This window comes from Pocillopora verrucosa, chromosome 14 (genome assembly GCF_036669915.1).
Source record: "Pocillopora verrucosa isolate sample1 chromosome 14, ASM3666991v2, whole genome shotgun sequence".
Lineage (NCBI taxonomy): Eukaryota > Metazoa > Cnidaria > Anthozoa > Scleractinia > Pocilloporidae > Pocillopora > Pocillopora verrucosa.
Window position 1 is genome coordinate 20,525,505 of NC_089325.1, and position 23,821 is coordinate 20,549,325.

The 23,821-nt window shown below is 36.6% G+C and overlaps 1 protein-coding gene across 5 annotated transcripts; it reads left to right on the top strand.

The window, feature by feature from the left end:
* Positions 1–367: 367 nt before the first annotated feature.
* On the top strand, positions 368–11,515 carry LOC131775697 (cholecystokinin receptor type A-like). 5 transcript variants are annotated; one of them, XM_066161300.1, is made up of 5 exons: positions 368–425; positions 578–662; positions 4,276–4,338; positions 8,703–9,102; positions 9,472–11,515. In XM_066161300.1, exons 4-5 carry the CDS (start codon positions 8,732–8,734, stop codon positions 10,226–10,228), a joined length of 1,128 nt encoding a protein of 375 aa, XP_066017397.1. In that variant the 5' UTR covers positions 368–425; positions 578–662; positions 4,276–4,338; positions 8,703–8,731; the 3' UTR covers positions 10,229–11,515. The 5 variants fall into 5 exon arrangements, with proteins under 5 accessions (XP_066017397.1, XP_058947806.2, XP_066017398.1 ...); XM_059091823.2 differs by lacking the exon at positions 368–425 and having other exon boundaries at positions 543–662; XM_066161301.1 differs by lacking the exons at positions 368–425; positions 578–662 and adding an exon at positions 3,712–3,801.
* Positions 11,516–23,821: the final 12,306 nt, after the last annotated feature.

The window sequence follows — 23,821 nt, forward strand, 5'->3', positions numbered from 1 at the left end:
TTTTCAGTGCTTGTCTTGATCTCACGACTGTAGTGACAGGTTCACTAAAATGAATTAAATTTTCTTTTCACTAGTGAATGAAGGATTCAATATCTGCAACGTATTATAAAAGATTTCTTTTACGCACATCCATAGATTTTATTTACTTTACTTTACTGAACCAAACAGTCATTTCCTTGAATATTGGACGTATGTCGGCAACAGAAAAAGAAAAACAATGGCTTCTAATTACAACTAGCATGGCTTGGCACTCCTGTCGCCACCTTTACTCATTTCATTAAAAAGCCATTTTATCCTTTAAGTGCATGATCCTAATATTAAAAAGCACTCAGCAAACAATTCGACCGGATCAAAACTAAGTTTGTCGGTTCATCTTGTTTTGACATTTTCTTTGCCTGCAAGACAGTTGGCTTTATTCTCGACAGGTAAGTTGACATATGGGAAGAGCATTGATAAAAGAAACCATCCAATTGTTTTTAGAATTACTTAAGTTGTAAAATATTGCATTTGCATAATGTAGCTCATCATGAACGTTTTGTATTCGAAGGTAATTGTCGCTTGTGTTTACCGATTTAAGATTTACACCCTTAACGCAAACTAAACCGCCTTTTCGAACGAAGAAGCGGAAAACTGGATGACACAGCGAGATTAAGCAAGTTCAGGTAATCTTTTTCTTAATCATGTTTATAGTTAGTCTCAATGGACTGAACCTGGCTTACTGTATAAACCAAATTATATTACCAGCGTTTCCACTCCTTATCGTGTCAATATACTGAACTTTAATATTTGTAACCGAGATACAGGTTTTGATGCAGTTACGCAAGGGTCAAAAAATAGAAACGATTTAACGATTCGATCTTAAACCTCGCCTACTGCGACACTTTTCTTTTATTCGGATATATGCTGATTTAATACTATCTTATGTATACATAAATAACAACAGCAATGCGCTAGAATGAACGGCCGACTTATAAGGTAAAAATTCAGCCTTTCATAAGGTTAGTCTTCCTTAACTAATGAACTGAGAGAAACGTATTAGTTAACTGTGGCCATGTTCTTGTTATAACCAAACCGATAAGCTAAGCTAAATGTTTACATTTTTTCTCCTACATTCGGTTGATACCTGTATCAGCTATTTAAGAGAGTAAACTTAAAAAGCTGAAACATCTCACTAAGCAAAAAACTGAAACTCTTCCGAGGGACAATCAAACTCTATTTTATTTTTTTTTTTTAATGTTTTGACAAAAACAATATCATGCTTTTCTAACGAAGGAAGTCACCTCTCTCCAAATTAAGAAATAAAAGTTTCCTGATGATGGTAATAAAAATATTCCAGGAAGTAAAAGATTTACTGGATGTTTATCCTGCTTACTGAAGGCTGCTTTGCCTTTTCAGTAAGAGGAAAGGAGAGAGAGAAAGAGGGAGGAAGGAAATTGGTTAGAATTGCTAAGAAAGGCGAGGAAAATAGGTATGCATAGAAACACCCAGGGAACAATCCACCTTCCCTGTTTCCAGCTCTCTTCTCTACTTTACCGCCTCCTCACTCCCCTTCCCCCTTGCTATTCTTTTCTTTTTTATGCCCGATGACAAGGATCGTAGTATTTGATTTGTAAAATGTTTATATGACGGAGAATTAATAAGAGTTATAAAAATAAAAATAAAATGTAGCAGAGGCAATTTTGCGGATAAATTAATTAGTTGTTTGCGCTGTAAACCTGATTATTACATCTCTGATCTTTATTCTCTCGAAGTTTTCTTTGGCATTGAAAACTTTAATTGTTTTTCTTTTGCTAAACAAACTATGTTCCGTTTTCAATAAGTTAGGTATTGTTGTTTCACTGGTTTAATTTGTGATCGTAAGGTAACCGACACATACATAAACTTTTCGTAGAATAGGATAATATGAATGAATTCAATTTAATTGATTTTTCTTTTTTTTCAAATTAAAGCAGCAAAAATTAAAGGAAAAACGAAACAATTAAACGCAAAAAGTATTGGAAAAAATAGAGATGGTAATAAGATGGTAAATCATTTGATTAAATTTCTTCACCTTCAAGTGCGGCTTATCTGAAGAAAGTTAATTATTTTTTCTCAGGAAAAGAGCTCGATAGACCAAACCATATAACCACCCATCGAGTAAAGAAGCCTTGTTTTCATCATCTTGAAAAAAATAAAGACAAGAAATTATTGTGAAATTATTGCACAAAGAAACAAATTATGTAGGTACATAATTCCTCAAACGTCCTTTATTGAGAAACAACGAACTGGAATCAATAATATTAATTTCATTTATGCCAGTTTTTCGTTCCAGAGCATCCAGTTGCCAAGGGGCTAAGAATATTAGCTACTTTATCTTGTTAAATACGTTGAATTCTTTTTTTTTTTTTTTTAACGCTTCATTTATGCAAATTATTCCGTGAAGTGCGAGGCTATAATTACCTTAGTTGTGTTTCGGTTACTATAGGCTCAGTAGGTGCACTTCTTTATTAAAACCGAGACCATATTTTCAGTTGACACGTGCAAACATGTGAGTAAGGATCGATTTTTTTTTTCATTTTAAGTTAAAGCTGATTGAGTAAGATACATCATTCCATAGAACCTTTTGAGGGAACGTACCATAAGGTGAGTCTGCGTCATAGTTTGTCAAAACCGCCAGAAAATTAGAATCAAAACGAGTGGGGTTTATTAAGGATCACGAAGCCATATCTAACGAGCTTTCAATCCTCTTATTGTTTTTGGACATGTCTGATTGGTTTGCGCGCATCATGAGATAGGCGAGGCCGTCTTCACGTTTCATGTACTTTTCAAAATGGTGACGCGAATTCGAATGGAAAAAACTGCCATCTAAAGGTATGATACCATGCCATTGCTCAGTTTGAACGTTTTTGCAATACGCAACGAATCTTCGTGATCGGAAAATTGGCGATATTAGTAAAAGCTTCCTCTAAGTTGCACGCGGAGGACACGTTGAAACTACAAAATTTAGGCTTGTACACTTTCTTTCTTTTTCGAAAAAAGCCTACATATAGCTTGCTAGCTTGCTGAAAAAAGCTTGGTGTGTAGTCTCCTATTTTTTTCAAAGGCCCGAAACAAAACGCCTGGCACGGGAATGTTTTCTTCAAAATGTTAAGGGGGAAAGATTTCTCAATTTGTCCTAACGAAGGAGTGATGTCGCACTTATCTGGACCCTCAAAACCGAGCTAAGTTGGGGATCAAAGGCTTGCACAAATAAATTTCAGAAACATGTTTAACTGGTGTATTTGATTACAGCCTTGTAAACTGAGTGTTTTTATGTAAATAAGTACAATGATAAGAGCTTGCAAATACATTAGTTAGACAATGTCAAAACTAGCTTGCTTATAACGCTCGATGATACATGGTAATTTGCAGTTCAAATCTTTGTTTAAAGCAATTTTGTTTAATACTTGTTTAAGGATGATTAAGTTCTTATAAAGTGCTCTCCTGTCTAAAAATTTGTGGTAGTTCTGTTTCCTCAGTCGAGGCCAAATTACACTGAAAATATTAAAAGCCACCCTTTATTTAACTTCTATGAACTTCTATGCTTTCTGTCCTGCTCCTTCATCTTGAATGTTTGTTAAAAATCCGGTTGTTTGTCACGATTATGACAAATGTCGAAATCGTTTGCGCATTTGTTTTTGTTATGAAAGCGCAGGTGATAAGCTGAGTACAGCTTTTTCCGTTTAGTATCTGCACAGGAGTCGTAATTTTCGAATTTCCATGTTTTCATCTCCAAATCGTCGCTATACTTTAAATTTGCGCAGCCTATAAATATTCTTTTTGGTGAGTACTTTTTTCTGTCTAGCCGGCTCAGAAGTTTTTCCGGTAAGATGAAAAGTTCTGTCGATGCAGTAATTGATGATGAACAAGACATTTACTGCGAGAGGGCTGGTAAATGGCCAAGTTTGGTCACAGGATGCTTACCTGGATACGGAAAAAGCTCCATTCGTTCGCTCTCGAGGCTCTTCACGTTCCCTATTTAATTTTGGGTGATATATTTTCCGCCATCATCAACTTGTGTGGTGATGGAAACAGAACATCGAGATCCAAAGGCGTAATGTATTTCAGACTTCACCGGAAATCTCTGCCTTTAAACTCATCAGCGAGCAAGATATTCAAGAGTTTGAGTCCACTGGCTAGAAATTGAACAAAGTTTTTTTTAAACTTCTCCTTCTGGCGCTGCCATTATGACGTAAATAAGCGATAATTTCTTTCAAACAGGAACACAACATTCATTTAAATTCTCTTTATTTGCAGGCTGCATACCAGCTTGACAGCAGTCAAAACTTGTCAAGCTTGAAAGTTGCATTTTTAATAACCGTAAGTATGTGTTTTATTTCGTACTCATATTAAATGTTTCGAAGGAAAAGTATCCAAGATAAATAATTAGACAAATAACTAACAATTTTAACCTCTCAAGTATCATTTAATATCGTTTAAAATTTGTTCGACAAAGGGTCGCTTTGGTGACTTGCAGACTGAAATTCAAATGCAGCCGCTTCAACGTATCTATCGATGAAAATATTGAATGTGCTGCATCTGTTTCCCGCAGTGCAGTCGGAAAATGCAGGGAATCAGTTTCTGGTCGGTGAAAACTGACCTCAGGTGGCTCTAGTTGAAGTAATTGTACTGTAAAGCAATCCGTTTGGAACTTTTCAATCTTTTAATAAAGAAACGCTCCCAATTTTTCCGATTTCTCACCAGCCATCCCAGAAAATCAGGGGATGTCTTCGATATCGAATTTTCCTCAGTCGCAAAACTCTGAGGCAATCGGGAAACAGCGAAAACCCTTTAACCCTAGCTTTGAGCCAATCACAATAACAGCCATTACCCGAAAAACCCTTTCAAAAAGAATTGTAGAGCAAGCTCTGTGTTCTATGATAGCTTATTCAAGATAGTATGCTTGCTCTCATTGGTAGATAGGTGTTTGTAGATGAAAGTATCTAATCATGGCTGCGACGTCATTTTTTTCAGTTTTCTGGCAGAATTCCAAACATTTTAAAGCCTTTGCTCTTAGGAGTAGTTCACCTAATTTTGATTTGGACTTTCACCATCTCTTCCCTTTGAGCCCGAGAAATTTAGAAAAAAGTTAAAAAAAAAAGGGCGAAAAAAAGAACCGCAACTGACAATCTGTTGCCTTCCTCGATAGTCCCAGGCCACACGACCTCGACGAAGAAGCTCAAGCGATAACGATACAAAATTACGTAATTAATGTCTTTCGGGGTAGCTTTTGCGTTACATACAACAAATGAATTTTCCTTAAGACATTTTTCATTTAAAAATGAAAACGTTCACCAAAGTATACGCTACAGACTGTAAATTTTTCAAATCAAACTTTTGACAGCCCTTCGGCTGCTGTGTTTTAAAACGTCAAACTTGCATAAATTGCATTTTTGTCTCTGAGTCGTTCTCGTTGTGAAATGTTAGTTCCACATTGGCAACGATAGTCGTTTAGAACTTTATCTTTCAAAATTGCTTGTCAAATCAAACTGCCATATCATGTTGCTGTCTAGCCACAGGAATGAAAATGTCTACAAAGGCCTCAAAGCTCCTCCTTCACAGCAGAGGCTCCAGGCATGTAGAATTTACTATTATTTTCCCAAAATACACAAGCCGTCGGGAAATACCAGTATTCCAAGGGCAAAAGCTACAACTTCAACAATCTGATCCACAGTTTGTACTATTACTCCTTACCAGCAACGATTGACGAGGCGCACCTAGCGATTCAACTTCTCAACGCCGTTTTCGCGCTGAAAAATCAGGCAAGTTCGCATCCTTAGAGAGCGATTAAGGACAATGACATACATTTTCAGATTAAATACACCACTCCGACCGAGATTCTTTCCCTTTAGATTCTAACTAAGCCCTGCGTGTTTAGGTAAGGCTATCTATGTGAAATCTAATGTGGTAGACATTACAGCTTGTTGGAGACAGTAAATTTAGCATCATCAACTGAACACAATTTGTAGGCAATTAATCGCAGGAGCCATTTAGCCACACAACCAATCAAGCTGTACGTAAAAACAAATTCATCAGTATAGAATGGTGTTTTAAAAAGAATTGTCAATCAACTTGCATTATTGTCAAATTTGAATACGACACAGATGGCAAAATTACCGCAGAAATGACGTGATTTATTACTGCGTCGCACAGTTAAATTGGACATGCAACCTTCAAATTTAAAAGTATACTGAAGGGGCAACAAGGCGAAAAATAATGTTCTTAAACATATCATCCGTACTGGGACTAGACCAAAGGAAGCTAAAAGGAGAGGTATGAAGAAAATCAAACGCTATGATTAGAAGAATAAACAGATTATTTAGAAAGGCGAATGGCAAATACAATTATACGGCTTGTAGTAATACATCATTTCCGCGCAAAGTAAATGCCGGATTTTTAGCAGACTTCGAAATTTTTTGCATTTAAGTTTTCATCGCCATATTTGACGATTTTTAACTCTAACTTAGTAAAGACTCAAATGTACTTTCACAACGAAGTGGTACTGAGACAAAATATGCAGCCATGAGTTTCAAATTGCTTCAAAATGAAATATGCCTTGAATTGTAAACAGACCGTTGTTAGAAACACTTACCTGATAGTCCTAAGTTAATGGATTGCAGAGATGGTTTTGCCACTTGAATCATCCTAAGTGATCTTTCAGCTTAATGAAAGGCAAATTACACTCTACCGGGAAGGTTATTTTTCTGAGTGTTTCACAATTTGTGTAGAGGGTCAACATTTTGTCCATGGTTTTCTTCTTCCTCTGTGAGGGGTAAATGAGATGAAACTCAATGATTTGGCAATACTAAATCTTCCGTTTGTCGGTGACACTTTGATGGGCTTTGGACTCAAAAATAAGGCCCTTGATTACGGTAGTATATTAAAATTAACAAGGTGGAAGTCCTTTAAGTTACATGAATTTTTGTATTGGTGTTTTACAGAACCCAGCAGCTTATTGTTAAGCCTACATTTGCTTCCAAGGCAAGGCAAAATGCTTTTTAAATCAGGCAAATGTACTTATTTTGCTTCTTGGAATAGTTTTTGTAACAGGCCATGGATATTGCCCTTGAAGCTAGCCAAATTCGTTGATTGAATTTAAATGAATAAGTGTAACTTCCGTTTTCATATTTTAATCACGAAACGTTAAAAGTCAAATGTTTCAGTTTCTTTTTTCAGCTGTAATCAAAGATTCTAGTGGTAAAATCAGTGAAAAATTACTGCAACTAAACGTGGTAAACCGCAATCCTAACATGTTTTTCTTCTTTTTTTTAATTGATGATCCCTATAAATTATAGCAAAACGCTAGACAAATTATTCTTACTGCCATTTTAAATTGTAAAATGCAAATTTGTTAGCTTCCATTCAGTTTCTGAGAGAACATTTAATATAATTGAGAGATAAAGCTAGCCGTTTAATCCACAGTTTCCGAAATCTGACTGAACACTCTCACAAAACGATTAGCAGTCACAGCAGGGAGGAAATGTTCATCTTGAACCTTCCCTACTGGTGGCTACAATAACTGCAACTCATCCTACAAGGCAAAAAGGGAACCATCCTTCTTATTTAACGTAGCTTCAGCTCGCAGATTTAAGAAAAAGCTATTTTTACCTGCTCAGAGAATGAAAGCGAGGTTTAAAACTACTTCTACAGATTTGAATTGATTTGGGTGGTAAGTAATTAATAATGGTTTCCGCTATTTACAATTGGATCATACCTTTAACAATGCATTATCGCTAAAGCTGTGAACTCAATTTGTAGGCAGAATTTTATGAGAGAAGGAAGGACGCCAAGAAGTGTGTCGCACAGTTCTTGCACCTAAATTTGTATATAAAAATACGGAAATATTTCACATATAGAAGTTCTGTCAAAACACTGAGCTAAAAGCATGCTATAATAGATTTCATGATGATTTTTAATTTTTAAGATTTGCTGTGGGCCGATGTTCCAAGCGCTACCTGCTCTCAAACCCTTTACCCGAAGAGAGAAAAAAATAATTAGGGTTAATTTGTCAGCAGGTATACTTCCTATTTTTCCATCTCCAGATTTTGTTTTATATTTCACTTTGGTTTCTCATTGGCCATTTAGATTGGCTCCGGCAGATAATAAATAAGATTAATTCGAATAAGTAAATGAATAAATACAAATATTTCAACGTATTTTGTCACTTCACAAACGCCCAGGAAAAACACCGACAAAATTTGTAAAGTACGCCCACACGTTTGAAACTCGTTTTGTAGCTTTTGCTTTCTTGTTATCGTTCTCTTCTGTGAAGTCTGGCTAAAGCAGGGGCTGCGATTCTTTTCACGAGTAAGTGTTCTTCTTCGTTGAGCATAAAATCTTATGTTAGCGTTATTGATTTCTGGATTATTAACGACAAGGGAGGATTTAGCTAATTCCTCTCAAGTTATTTTCAACTCGTACACCTGAACTCTTGCGGAGAATAACGTCAAATTTATCTTGCGTTTTCTTGAATCTGTTTGGCGTAGACAACCTGTCACAAATAGACCCCGCATAAAGTGTCCATGCGAGCGAATTTGCAACCGACGAGGTGTTATTTCTGGATCCTTTTAGCATCTCCGAGAAGCATGACATCTTGAAGATATCTCAAGGCAGAAGATATTACGGAGGAAAAATGCATGCTTTAGTTAAAAACTAATTTTTCTTTAAAATGTTTCCCTCTCAAGGTTCAACCAATAAGAAAACTCAGCTCATCATGATGGTAAGCAACTCTTCAATAAATGACAGCTTCACAAATGAGGCGCAAGAAACCCAGCTTAAGTGGCTAAATGCTGTACAGTACACAATGTTCACAACGATCTTTGTGGTCAGCGTTATCGGGAACACTTTGGTCTGTCTCGTCATTGCACGAACTCCGCGCATGCGCACCACACGTAACTTTCTACTGGTAAACCTTGCCGTAGCTGATCTGACAGTCGCAATGCTTTGTATTCCCTTTGAAGTAGTTTTGAAGTTGACGTACCCTCGCTGGCCCCTGGGACCGGTAATGTGTAAGATACTATGGCCTACCATGACGTCAGTGACCACGTGCTCCTCGGCCACCCTTGTTGCTATCAGTTACGACAGGTAATATCAACATATCGACACAGAGAAAGAAAAATCATTTTGAAACAAACTCGATATTTCAACATGAAATTAAGCTATGTTACTTTTATGAGATTAATTCCTCTATTTGAACAAAAAGCAAAGTAACAGCACAACGTGTAATTATATTTTTTCTTTTTGTCTCTAGGGACAAATGACTTTAAGGCTCGATCGAAACGTCATCATGATTATTGATAAGAACGATGTTTTTCGTGTACTTTCAGCCGGTTCTTAGTGGCTTATGGTGTTAATAATTTCAAAAGATGTTAGGTTTGATCGAATGCATCCATAGAGTTTGTTGAGCCAGTTATAGCATAATTCTGGATCTTAGCAATTCCCATTTACAAATAGGTTCCGAGCTGTTGTTCATCCTTGGAAGCCCCGTTTCACTTCAGTACAAACAACCATTATTATTGCTACCACGTGGTCAGTTTCCTACGTACTTGTGATACCCTATCTACTGGTTCTGTCAATCAAGGATAACTACTGCATGGAAGTGTGGCCAAGTGCTGTAGCAAGGCGTACTTACACTTTGGGGCTGTTCGTCATTCAGTTTGTCGTTCCCATCTTCATCATCGCGTTTGCTTACACCAAGGTAGTATTAAAGCTGCGGGATCAAGCTGCACGTTTCGCGGTAGAGAAAAAAGACCAAGACACTGCTACTCCAGAAATTACTCGCGCAGGTCAATCTAGCAGCTTCTTGTCTGTCGAAGTCAGCGATGTGAACTCAATATCTGGATCACCTCTGCCCACCAAGAAATTTACAACCAGGCTTAACAAACTTGTTTTGTCTCCCAAATGTCCCAGAACTGGTCAAAGTAGCGCTATTCAGCGGCTTGAGCGGAACACAAAGATAGTCAAGATGCTGCTTACAGTGGTTTTCCTGTATGTGGTCTGCATGCTCCCCAACCAAGTAGTGTGGCTGTGGTACGAGTTTGGTTCCGGGCAGAACTCTCCATATCTTAGGGTACTACTAACGCTAGGAAGCTCCATGGTGTATTTGAATAGCTCAGTAAATCCGATTCTCTATGCTGGAATGAATGATGAATTTCGACGAGGGTTCATTAACCTCTTGAGATGCCGATGTAGGCGTCCTATAAACAAATGACTTTAACCGAAATGAACTCTTTAATAGACGGTTGGACGAACTTGAGCCGCAGTTTAGCGAGCGAAAGTTACTTGGAAAGGGTTACATGCTAAGTTTTCTTGGCAAGATAAGTTCCTTGTTCAAAAACTGACTTGTTAGGTGACTTGAAAATGTAATGAGCTTGGATGAATTCATAAGATACTAGCTTTGATAACTGTAATGGCTTTTAAGTATTTGTCAACGTTACCCCATAAAGTTGTTCGTGTAAAGATTGGTTAACACGTTTTTTGTGCAGCAGTATCAAGTTTTCATTATGAATGCGGCCCTATGGTCATTCAACATCGAGGACAAAATTACTGACCAAACAGTAATAACTGTTTCTTTAATACAATGAACTTTTATCTTGATTTTCCTTGATTGTTTTCGGATTGACACCTAGATATTTAGCGACATGACAACGACATCACGGAGAACACAGGTATTTTTGTTGACCAGCTTCGTTGTCCTTCTGCTCCTTTGTGACCTTTTTGTTCTGTATTGCTGACATGTAAAACAATCTAACTGGATATCGTCAAAGCCGAAAGTGTATAGTGCTATGATTCTGCTTTTGAACGAATAGCAAATGTTTCATATGTAATGATCATCTGTCCAGTTTCTCAGTATAATTGTGCGTTGCTTTCTTTAGATCGAATAGTCTTAGAATTAACAACCTACACGGTTGGCGTTACTTAGTTGAATTGTCTGCTTATGGGAGCAATAACAATATATTCGTTAACCAATAACATAGCCTATAGCTTTTAAAAATAGTAAGGAAAGAACCATGTTATCCAGAATCAAAAATAAACTCATTTTATGGAAAAGGTTATTGTTCATCTCTGCTTTGCAGATTAATTACGTTACTTTAATCGTTTGTGTCACGATATAAGAGACAGGCTAATCATTCGTGTGTTGATCGATAGACCTGTAAACATCCAAGCTTCGGGAATTTCGATTCCACTATCCCTATTGATGTTGTTGGGATGAAGTCTTACATGAATAGCTTCTTTGACCCTACGTGTGTACCAGTGGGGCCACGATCAATAAACTTAACCTTGCTTTAAATAGGAATATGCCCCATTTCGTTAGCGCCCTCCGATTAACTTCATCCTAACAACATCAATAGGGATAATGGAATAGAAAGTCAACGATCAAAGAACACAACACTTGATCAATGAAGACTTATGAGGGAACACTACCCAATGATGAAGACTAGCAGTATTGCAGTCGAAACGTCGCGATCAACATCCAAAGTGACTCCATCGTGAGACAAACGAATAAAGTTCATCTCCTACCATGTTCTTGTTATTACTATTATTGTTATTGTTATTACTAATTCATATGCCGTACATTACTTACAATACTTACTATGCTGGCACAACTAATGTGCTGACACTATCATTTGTTACAATAAAGTCTGGATATAACACGTGCTGTCATTGGTTGAAAGAGCGTGCTCTTTGAGAGTATAGAGCTGAGGTAAAGCTGTCACGCCATCGGCCAAATTGTGCCATGTCCGACCCTTTCCGGGACTTCTCTCTAACCCTTTTTTCGTTAATTGAAAGTAAAATTTCAGAACAAGCGAGCCAACATGTACCAATAGAAGAACCAAACAATGGTTTTTAAAAAGGCCAGGCGCCGTAATTTACGTTATTATAACGCAAGTAGAGACGGAAATCCTAAAAGAGAAAACGAAATGGACAGTCCAAGATTTTCACGCTCAGTTCGATTGCAAGCTTACGTACGATAATAAGAATCAAACACAGCTAACACTCGCATAGTAAATAAAGTTACGTGTTAAGAAAAACAATAAATTCCGCTGTCGTTCATTCATAAAACAATCACCTTGAACAGTTTGTTTTCTTCTTGTCATGTAAAAAAACGTGCATGTTTTTATGAGCCGAATTTTTACTGAACATTTCACTTTCAGATTCTGTGTTAGAGACTAAAAAAACTTCAGGCGGGATTGACAACTTTAGTCTTGTGCGGCCAATCAGATCATTTGAACCATTTTACCAGGGATCCTGATTGGCTCATTGTAACGTGCTTTATTTGAGTATAGAGCATGCCGACGACACTTTTGTTCGCTTCTAAATAAAGTTTGTTTTGAAAATTAGAAGGTATGCTTGGGAACTTTAACGGATTCTTTATTGCAAAACAAATAGAGGAGCCTTGAATGTGCTCTGTTCTGCTCTAAAGCATTTAGGAAGCGACTAGAGCACTCAAAAAGTGGGGAGATTACGTCTCGTGTTTCTCCCAACACTTCTTTCGTGCTTTAGCCACTTCCTGTGCGCTTTACAACAGAGCAGAGCACAGTCAAGGCTTCTCTATTTGTTAATTAGAACATTTATATCACTGACAATACTAATACTTCTTACAAGGCCAATAATAATTAATAATTATTCACCGAAGTAGAGGCAAAAAGTGTTGGATATTTTACCGAGCCGCGAAACGAGGAAGTAAATATCTACCACTTTCACTGACAATGAGGTGAATAATTTTCTTGGTATATGCCGTATGGAAACCAAAAAAAAAACTAGTTTATTTCTGTAAATATACCAAAAAAATGGTCGGCAATTAAATTTTTGACGCGCGATTTCGTCTCTTTGGCTGTTCGGTGGTGAATAGCGCTTGCTTATCACCTCCGGATCGACCAATCAGCGCGCCTGTATAATACTATTCGCCTGTGTGGTATAGATTAACTATATTCACTGAAACTAGACGCACTAATCTATGAAAAGGTAATTTTTGGAAAAACTGCAAAAACTACCTAAAATGTCAATACCAATCATATCAGTATTAATGAAACTACATACATTACTGATAATAATAATACTTGCTAAAACGCAAAGCGCAAAGTTACTTATTACCAATAACACCAGCAAAGAGGGAATTTGTTTTTAGAAAATAGCAACAAAATTACTTACGACATTAACAAACGAAAAAAATAAATACATAAATGAAATTTTGAAAAGGAAAATTGTTTTTATTAACCCAACAACAAGAGAGAATACTTTACCCGCCTCTCTAACCCAACATTGGATATTTACCCTCAAAACGTTTTCTGCTTAAAAGCTAGCTAATTACAATGTTTTTTCCATACACATGTTTAATAATTTTGATGTAACTAAGGCAGATCAAAGATCATTATATTTGATATTAGCTTCAAGTCTAGAGGAGAAGCGTCTTTGTAATTTGATCCTAACAATTGGAAAACTTTTCAGGATACTTATTTTTTCTGGCAGAGTAGAAAAGTAACTTTTGGTATAAAGTCTTTTAAAGTTTTTTAATCTTGTCTATCTTTTGACGTCACCAATTCTATCCGTCCTTTCCTTATACCGAAAACAAAGGCTTAAGAGGTCCCGGAAGAATCATCATCCGTAAACCGGAAATGAGTGCCTTTAGCGCGTGGGATGAGTTGACAGACACCTAATCTTCCGTTTATTTATTCAGTGTGGCTGTAATTAGTTTATATCGAGCTGAAAAGGAGAATCAAATTGAAAGATATCAATCAAGAATCGATTAAAAATTTGGAACGGAAATCCGCTCTATTTCGGAATGTGTTACAAACTAGAACACCGAAAACCACCATTCTCCAAGTCGGGAATTGAACACTCCGACAACAGGTTAACTGGTCAAGATGACGGACTCGAAGCGCTAAGAGTGCGAGCTACAAACAAAATGAGGTATCTTTTTATATGTATATATTTATATATTTTTTAACTACTGATTATTAAACCTTATGTTTATATTTATCTTTTTTTTTTTTAATTCCGCGGTGTTCCGGCATGTTCCGCGATGTTTCCGGCGTTGTTCCGACTTATTTAGCATATGCTCTCTATTTCAGCGTTTAAGAGACTTAATCTGATTTCTGGTCTGAAAGACCAAGTCAAGAGGTTCGGTCTAGCGTCATGTGACCTGAAACTCTACCGCCTTGAAGTGGGAGAATGGAAATTAACTCTATATCAACTCAAAAGAATCTCGATCTGGAGTTAACCTTGTTTCTTGACTCTGGCGATAAAAATGAACTGAACGATAAGAAGTCTAAGTAGTGAATTCAATCCTGAAATAGGTTAGAAGTGCGTTCATTTTTCTTTTTCCCTCGCAACTGCACACACATGCTGCCAGGCAATGCATTTTGTCTACCAGTGCGTGTAATATTTAACGTTCAGGTCTTGGGTATTTAAATAGTAGATATGGAAATGGTAATCAGTCCATAGAGCGAGATGGGAGATTGTAGTCTCAATTATCAGGGCCTGGAAAATAAAATTTATGTATTAAGTGTATTCGCATTAGAAAAGAACATTGTTATTTAACCTGGGATTGAGGTGGGTGACTACTTCTCTGATACGAAGATTTTTTCCCCTATTTTTGTTAATTGGAAAGGCGTTACACGAAAAACTTATTTTATGGAAAAACAATCAGGTCTCTGCGTTTCAAAATTACGTATTTCTTCGGAATAATGAAACCTTTGCGGCTTTAATTTTCATTGAAGGGATTGAACTTTCTCCAAATGTCATCAGGTAAACGTAAACAGCATCGTAGGAGTTCGAAATTAAATTAGATTAGGAACGACTCCAATTAAAGTAATAACCATAAGCCAAGATTACTACAAGGCAAAAGGCCCAGCGGGGTCTTCTTTATCATATTTGTTTTAGGTATTGACTTTATTCTAACGATTGATATTGTCAGAAGTTATTGTTTTAAGCCATTTTTCAGGTACACTAGTAATAAACAAATGAACTATTACCTAAAAAAGGAAATCAACCAGACCCTGCGTGCAAATTTAAAAAAAATTACAAAAGATAAAAAGTCAAGGAAAAAAGATATGTCAAAATTTGCATACCCTTGTAAAATCATGATTTTCAAATGTTGCCTAAAATTGTGTCTTTGTTGTGGGCACACTGTTAAAATTTTGAACACAAACCATATTGCATGTACCTCCTGTCTTTAAACCCGGAGGGCGTCAAAATTATACCGAGTTTTTTTCAAGTTTGGTATTGCGGACACCTTATTATTTTCATTGTTTTATCTGATTTGTGATCATGGTAGAGGAAGCTAAATTAAACTTTTTTATCTGTCATGAAAGTTAAAAAGCGGCGGGAGATCTTCAAAGAAAGACATTTATGAATAAAACATTGATTCATTTGGTGATTTTGAATACAGCTTTTTTTTCATAGTCGGGGTTTGTTTCAATTTATGGTTTCATTGCATGATTGGGGCAGCTGCATCCCTGCTAGATATATCGAAATGATAATTCAGCAGAGATGTTATTCTAGAAAGTGTGAAGAGGAAATAGTATGAGCTTGACTCGCTGCTCCCTGCTGTAACCGACTGTAAACTAAAAAACATTGAAAAAATAATCTCTGGACGTGGTGAGGATTCCTTTTTTTCTTATAGTTATATTTATAATAGAGATGATCTTGTTATATAATATCGTGCTCGACAGTCGGGATGTTTTGAAATAAGATGGACTAGAAGGAGCTAACCTAGCTTCTTTTCAACATCGACTTTTGTTTTAAATACTGCATGATGAATTCGGAAAACACTGCGGTGTTTGTGGTTCAAAAAAAAAACTTAAAGCGAACTAACATTAGAGAAAACCATTTACATATTGCAGCAGTTTAGAGATAAAAAATTCATATCCTACAAGCAACAGATAATTCCTCTTTATCATCGTATATAAAAAAAGAAAAAAACTTCAAAACTTTCAGCAGACCCTGGGAGCTTCAAACGGATGCAGCACGTTTTTCATCCTTCTCCCACGTGTAGCAACAGAAAATTTGGCATGCTCGTTGGTCATTCTGCCAATAATCCGCAAAAAACCCGAAGCGTGACATTTGAACTACTTAAAGCGCATTAAAAATGGTTAAGACCTTTGAGAAAATATTTCATTGGGGTTTTTGTATTGCACCTTCAGCCGAAAATGTACACGAAATATTTGATGGAGAGAGCTCTCTAATGAGATGCGCTGGTTCAGTTAATTACCCAAAGCCTCGTTCTCAGTACTAAGCCGCAATATTAATTACATATTCAATTGCATATTTAGCCCATTTTAACATAAGTAGCTTCTAATTGAGGCCGTCTCTGGTAATACGTTCAAAGAAACTTGGAAAACAGCCATCTTTTTCCCTTTCCATCTTAGACCTTATGTCAGTTTTATAATATGGGTATTAATTCCAACCAATGCCTGCCAATGTTAGTTTAACATTATTTCGCATTTTCCGTGTCTTTTTTTGTCGTTTGATTGCTCGTCTCATGTATAATTGTTTATTGGAAAGAGTCTGTTCTAAATATAAAATTAGATTTCATTGGGGAAAAGTTTCGTTTCATCCGTCCGTGGCGAGTAATGCCAAGTTCTGATGATGTCTTAACGAGTTTGCGTATTCCTTCTCCTATCTCGTATTGCGTAGCGTTAATTCCGGGCATAAGCTGCTTTGACTGGCTCGTATTGTTAAAGTCTGTACATACTGCACAAGTGAATAGTGCTTTTCGCTCTTGCTAAATGGCTAAGTCGAGAGTCATTCGCAAAGTACCGTTTACTTTCAAGAAGCTGAGGAGAAAATAAAATGCTTTTCTTTTCGCCCCCCTCTGTTACCAACCGGCAACATAACGTTTTCATTACGAACTCAACAAAACACCCCAATCCTGATTGGTTTATGACAAATGCATGAATATACAATGTTTCTTTTAAAAGTGCAACAAAGGATTTCCATAATTCATTTCGAGATTGAAGTGTTTAAAATTGAAAAAGATGCTACTTTTCTCATATATGTCTATAAAAGTTAAGCTTTGTTTGTCTGTCCCAACTTTTGTTTACTCAAGGTTAACAGGCATTTTCCAACCATTGGAAAGTGCTTCGAGTGATGTGATCCGTCGTGGAAAAGAGTAAAGTTGGTAAGTGTTTATGTTCAAGAAATGATATGGAGCGTGATGAATTGCGGGTACATTTCGTGATCTGTAGCTACTAATGTGTCGTGCAATGTTTTTAAATCGTACTCGCTCACGACTCTTGCTAATCTAAAAATATTTTGAATATTGCTCATGATGTCCACGAAACACGAAATGCACACGCGTTATTGCGATTTTTCTCTACCGAGTGCTTGAGGCCTCGTTATTGCATAACAAGTTTTAAGCGACAATCATTTGACTTGCGAGGCGCAACCCAAAATCTGAGTAAAAAAAAATCCTGATAAGAAATTTATTACAATAAATCTAATTAATTACTAAAAGTGCACAACAAAGTGCAATTAAAATCATTTGGATAAAAATTAAGAGCTGTGATAAGGCAGTTATGGGAGAGGAACCGGGTGCATGGTATGTCAGTATTGTAAGTAGTGTCTGGTAGAGTAAAATGAGTGGTGCGCAGGAAATTTTTAAACATACTTAGACTAGAAAACTTGTTTTCTGGTCTACTTACTACCCCCGTACTAAAAAACAGGTTTTAGTACGAGGATAGGGCTCTTAGAGCGAGATCGGCAATGTGCGACTAAAGTAGCGTATCGACCAATATTTATGTCTGTATATCCGAAATACGATTATAAAGAAAGACGAGATCTTTGAGTTTTTGGTCGTGAGTTAATAGTAGTAAGCGAAGAGTCAGCAGTCTTTGTTTATAGGACATCTTGCCAATTCTAGTTCTTAGTATCTAGCGGTGCTACACGCGTTTGGACTCTTTCAAAGATCGTTCTCAAATTGACACTAGTAGGAGACTATGCCTATGTCGCATAGGAGAGGTGTGACTTTTCGAGAGATAGATAATTTCCTCCTGACTTTGATATTGGTGATAAGTGGGTAAATTCTATTTAAGAGACTCAATATTCTATTAGCCTTAGGACAATGCGCATAATGCGCGAGTCCTAGGATAGATTGCTAGAAATAGTAACGCCAAGATCCATATATTGCTTCCTGAATGCGTTGTAAGTTTACATCGCCAAGGAGATAATCATGAGTTACAGGTGTTTTCTTTCGCGTGACTGTTAACACTTTGCATTCGGAGGTGTTAGAACGGCTTCGTATTTGATTCAATGATGACTCCAGGTATCAGTCTTCCATTGTTAAAATAGTACGGCACAGCTTGGTGTCATCAGCATTCAAGGCGGTGCTGGTTTGTCATCTTGAGGATGGCACCAGGAGGGTCATTGATAAATATCACAAAGAGGTGTGAGCCAACAAGACTGCCTGGGGTACACCGGAGGTGGCCGGTAGACGCTCAAAGGCTATGCCGTCAATCGCAACTCTTTGTGATCTGTCCTTTAGGTAGTCGGAAAACCAATCTATTAGCTGACCTGTGACACTGTACAGGGCGCATAGCCAAAAGCCGATTTTCGGCGTTTAGGACCACGATTATTACAATTTTTTAGGGTAGAATGGAGCCAGAGTTGATATCATTCTCAAAGACGCATATGAAAAAGTATGGTAGCATCGATTCATTCAAGATATGATGTTATACAGTACCGAAACTGGTTTCAGCCAAATTATATGACTATGAACAAATTTCGAGACCCTTAACTTCGATGTTTGATAGGAACTAATACTTCAGCTCGACTTTAAGGTCGATTAAATCGGTAAAACTCTTTATACATAAAGTTCTCTTTTACCTATCTGCTCGTTCAGTTTGTCCATTTTTTAGTATCTTACCAGGTTCTTCTATTCATGTGATGTTGGTTGCTAACAATAATACAATGAACAAGGGAGAGCAAATGATTTGTCCACTTCTTCACCAGCTGACAGTTCTTTGGAAAAAATGTTCTTTTTAAAATCAATCGTCAAGTCTACATGAAAATTCAGACGTCGTGAAAGAAAAATATTTTCGCGCGGTCGTTAATTTCTGAAGTTCCGTAGTTTTAATAATTTCTGACAGCTACATCGTTTATTCATTTTTTTTCATTTCTATTCGGTTGCTCACCAGTTTGCGTGGGTCGTAATTAATTTTGGAAACTTCCCCCAAAACTTACGTGTCATATTTGGGAGCCAAAATAGGATCGAAAGTTACTAATTTCAAAGTTTAATTTTGTATCTACACGTTACAGTCTAGTTTGGAGTCCACTGGCGCCTATTTCCATTTTAAAGTTGTGCCTCCAATTTTCTTTTGATTGGATATTCGCACCCTTAAACACGTTTGCTTAATCAGTGTAGAATTTTTTATTTTAAGGTTCTTTTCACGATAATGTGTCATGTCTCCCTTGGGTCCGCTTCTTGTTAAACAGTAGCTTCACTGCGTTGAAGGCAGGAGACAAAGTGGTGGGTGCTATTTCAAAAAGATCCTATTTGATTCCAGTTGCTACCTTTCTTGCTCGTTAGTTTTAAGCTCGTATCGTAGGCTTGACTGAAAAACGATCATGTGCTGTATACTTCGACAGGTGTGATTCATTCTACCATAGAAATGTTCTAGAAATTTACTCAGTGTCCTTAGGATCTAAAGCCCCTTAAGGAAGCTTCGCGAATTTCCTTTTTAATTTTTTTCTCTTTGATAATTGAGAAAAACTCCGATCACAAGGATCACCTCCGACTATATACCTCTTATATTTTAAAGCTTAGAGCTAATTTTCGAGTTTTCTTTTTTTTATACATCAGTACCTGTGGCGTTGCAGTTGAAATTTAGGCGGTCATTAAATGCCATTGAACGAATGGGTCGTAAGGTAGCTAATACAGGATAGCGACTCGCCACTCGAGTTGAAAGGATTATTGGCTACAAGCTCCATAAATAGAAAAGGATTACAATGGCATTCGAAAAACTTTCATGAAATTGAAGAGCTACAGTCTGCGAAGTATTTAGCGCGTCTTTAAACCAAAAGCAGCTGAACAACAATAAGGTGTTCCCGTCATCGCAGACAACACCGCTTCTTATGGATACACCGATTCGTTTTTGCACCAGCATTGCAATGAAAAAAAGAAAAAATGAAAACGAGAAATTAAACCGACAAAGTGAATACAGTGGTTCTTTTCTACGTTGGTGTCACCTGTAAGCAGGTGTCCTATACATTTTCATGGAATTTTGCCGCTTTAAAATTTTTTCACACTTCCCTTAAGTTCCACTTTTGCACAAGGAATTGGATTTCTCTAAACGACATTTTAAAAGGAAGTCCTTACATGGATGACTTCATAAACTTACAATAACCGAAATTAAAAATGTAGTCTACACTGTGATACCAATAAAAATTTAGCGCTTAGAGGACAAACACAAGACAATCAAATAGATTTTGACGCGAGTGGACAGGATGGCAGACCTAATTAATCTGGAACATAATTTGAAGCGGGCTCCTGATTGGACCGGATCTAAAACCGTTGACAAACAGATGATACTTCTTTAGTGAGGAAATATCCTGGATTTTTTGTTTAACGTAAACTCAAATAGCGTGAAAGTAGAAGTCGCCCCGACTTGCTGTCCAAATGCTTAGCAATATGCGAGGTGACAGCGATCTTTGTGAAGGATAGTCGAGCGATTATCAAAACCCTGTCCCTTAATTTCGCCTCTTTTTCTCGGCCTTTCATTTGAATAACTAATAAATCAGTAGTCATGCTGAAGGATATCGACGGCTGCTCACATCCTTTTCTTCCCTACTTCTCTTTTTAAGTACCGAATGAATGTGGATTTTTTGCAAAAGAGACTGTCGAAGTGTACATTTCAGTCAAAACTTCCTGGGGTCTGAGATGAAGTCTCTTGTCTGAAAAAAAACTATTATGCCACCACCTTTGCTTCCAAAAATATATCATCATTTTATCATTTTATCTGCAACTTTATCTGAAATTTTTATACTTTCTTGTTTACCTATATTTTCTGCTTAGTCATCTTTAAAGCAAAAATAATGTCTGGAATAGATGAATTGTACCGTCATTTACCTAGGCTGTCACTCATCTCTGACGTTTTCTTTCTAGAGCAGAGAGGCTTAATGAACATAAAACAAAAGATACCTGAATTAATTTTATTTAAATTGTTTTCGCTAGCAAATGCAAGAAATTGAACTTTCATTTTAAAAGCAAAGATCACATATTTGATCGAGAGTGAGGGCTTGGTTTCGTTTACGATACAAAAGGTAAAATTTAAAAATTACTCTTTTATATTATAAATGGAATCTCGTTTTCACATTGGTTTGATTTTGTAGAATTATTCATAGAATTTTGATTTCTTGTATCAAATTTAAACATGGTTTGGACTGCAAATAATCAAAATTTGGTGTTGAAAATAATCTTTAGTCTAAGGGATTAAGTTCGAAGAGCAATAACAAAACGAAATATGATACTCATCGGACAAAAAATTCAGCTAACATTTCACGAATCCTGTGGTTTTTTCTCGATATATTTTAACCGATTGTTATGGCCGATAAATGCAAGTTTTAAAGATTTATATTTGAAGAATAAGAAGGTACAGAGCAAAGTGAAAAGTCTAGCATTGGAACCTTTATGTAATTCAATATTAGAAACTCTAAAATTTACATAATATATTAAAAACTATTTTAAAGCCTATGTGTAAAAGAAAAGAACGCGGATCCTTTTATCTGTGTATTCAACATTTCCAGTGAGTGCAGTCAACACTTCCAGTGAGTGCACCTGTCTGAGCAAAAAAAATAGTATCGAAAATTTATTTGTAAATTTCGAGTATCTTTTTTTGTCGCCTTCAGAGGAAAGTGTCATCAAAACCCTTACAACAAAAATGAATGATTCACCGGTGTTGCATATAATATTCTAAACTACTCTTACCACTCCTGAATAAACATGAATGTCAGGGCTAAAATCGAGGAAATATTTTTTTAAGGAGAGTTTTTGTTGATCTATATATCATGGAACATCTAGAAAGCTGTCCATAAGATTTATTTCAACAACGGAAGGCCTACAAATTTTAGCTCGTTAAGCATGCCATGCAAAATATCCTTGTAACAGTTAAACTGCGTGAACTGGTTTTCCTTGCCATCTATTGTTATTTAGGCCAGCGAGACTACCTTTATTTTTTTGTACTTATAATTCAAGGTAAAATTTTATTAATTCAGAGTGCAAGTAAGGATACTTCAAGTAAAAAGTTTTTGTTCTCAGATTATTACGGAGAAATTTCACGATCTTTTGTTATTACGATAGGCAGTTTATGAGTGTAGCGTAAATTTACACGCCATAGATTGTGAAGTATAATTGTTCAGGTTAGGTTCGTCTTGAAAATGGCGTGGTTATTGACAGAGACTAAGGGTAATTTAGGCGACCAAAACGCTCTACCTTATCTAACATAGCCCATTCTTAGCCATTCGAAATCCAAATATTTAGGGACCGATATCTAAGCAAATTTTTCTCCGGTAGTTCAAATCGAGATAGAGAAAATTTTAGAGCGGTCTCTCTCTTCGAATACAAAAAAGAGGGACTATATTTTGCCTGTCAGTGTCGAGAAAAAAAGTATATGAGTAGGTGCTTCCCAAAACGTGTGCATATTCTGTACGAACCCTTAAACAGATAGAAAAGGCACAATCACATTCATCATGCTAAAGAAGATTCTTTTATTAGATATAAAATTTTGCCAAATCCACAACGGTATTTTTAGCTGGGCTTCCCACGCGTCCGTGCGACCACGCCTGAGTGGCACACCGCACTGGTGAAATTTACGACTTTACAAGCTAAAAATTCATCTCGGTTTTCAGAGCTCAAATTTCTAAAAGCTAAGTATCTATATCTCGTGATATTTCATTCATTCCGTGTGAACCGAACTTCAATGCATGCGAATTTTTCACCCATAGAAATCTGTTTATTACCATGTATACGTCAATAATGTAATAAAGTCGTTAAGATATGAACAATGTCAAGTGAGTTACTCTCTTCCGAACGAATTCTACCAGCAATTACTTCTACCCAATATCATCGCTTAAAGAAAGGTCGTTGCTCGTATTATCCCGTAAGCAGAGCTTATGAAACATGACAATAATGTTGATTTTCAGCCAATTGGCTTTCTAATTTTTCCTTCAGATGGAAAAAAATATATACATACTTCACGTGCGAAGCAAAATTCTGGAATCTCGTCGGCTGAAAGGAGTTGTTAACAGCGTTTTTTCCGTACGTGACCTCTCCTTCCCTTTCTCGTATTTTCTAGTCCGTCATATTATCTCAGCGTTAATTTCCCTTTAAAAGCTTTTAGGATTTGACTTCGTGATTAACATTGCGATTTTTTCCGCCACTGCTGTCGTTTTACCTTTTTATGATTGTCGCTATTGCAATGGAAAGGGCTCACTTAGCATACTAATGAGTTTAAAGACTTCTAGTTCGTGATTTAATAGACATGCAGGCTATAGTATTTGAATCACCTGTTTGTCAATCAAATGGCTCTCCAAAATTCAAATGAAACATTAAATGCGATCGTGGAAATGCACCTTTCATGATTGTCGCTATTTCAATGGAAAGGGCTTACTTAGCATACTAATAAGATTAAAGACTTTCAGTACGTGATTTTACAGACATGCAAGCAATAGTATTTGAATCACCTGTTTGTCAATCAACTGGCTTACCAAAATTCGAATGAAACATTAAATGCGATCGATGAAATCAATTTATCTCAAGGGGTTCGGTCTTCAGCAAATGTTTGCCGTCAGCAGTACATTCAATTGA

What these genes read in the sequence shown, in the direction of transcription:
- LOC131775697 (XM_066161300.1), top strand. Translation starts at nt 8,732, where the DNA reads ATGATGGTAAGCAACTCTTCAATAAATGACAGCTTCACAAATGAGGCG. An exon ending in GTTGCTATCAGTTACGACAG is followed by an intron (nt 9,103 to 9,471) that starts GTAATATCAACA and finishes ATTTACAAATAG; the next exon opens with GTTCCGAGCTGTTGTTCATC.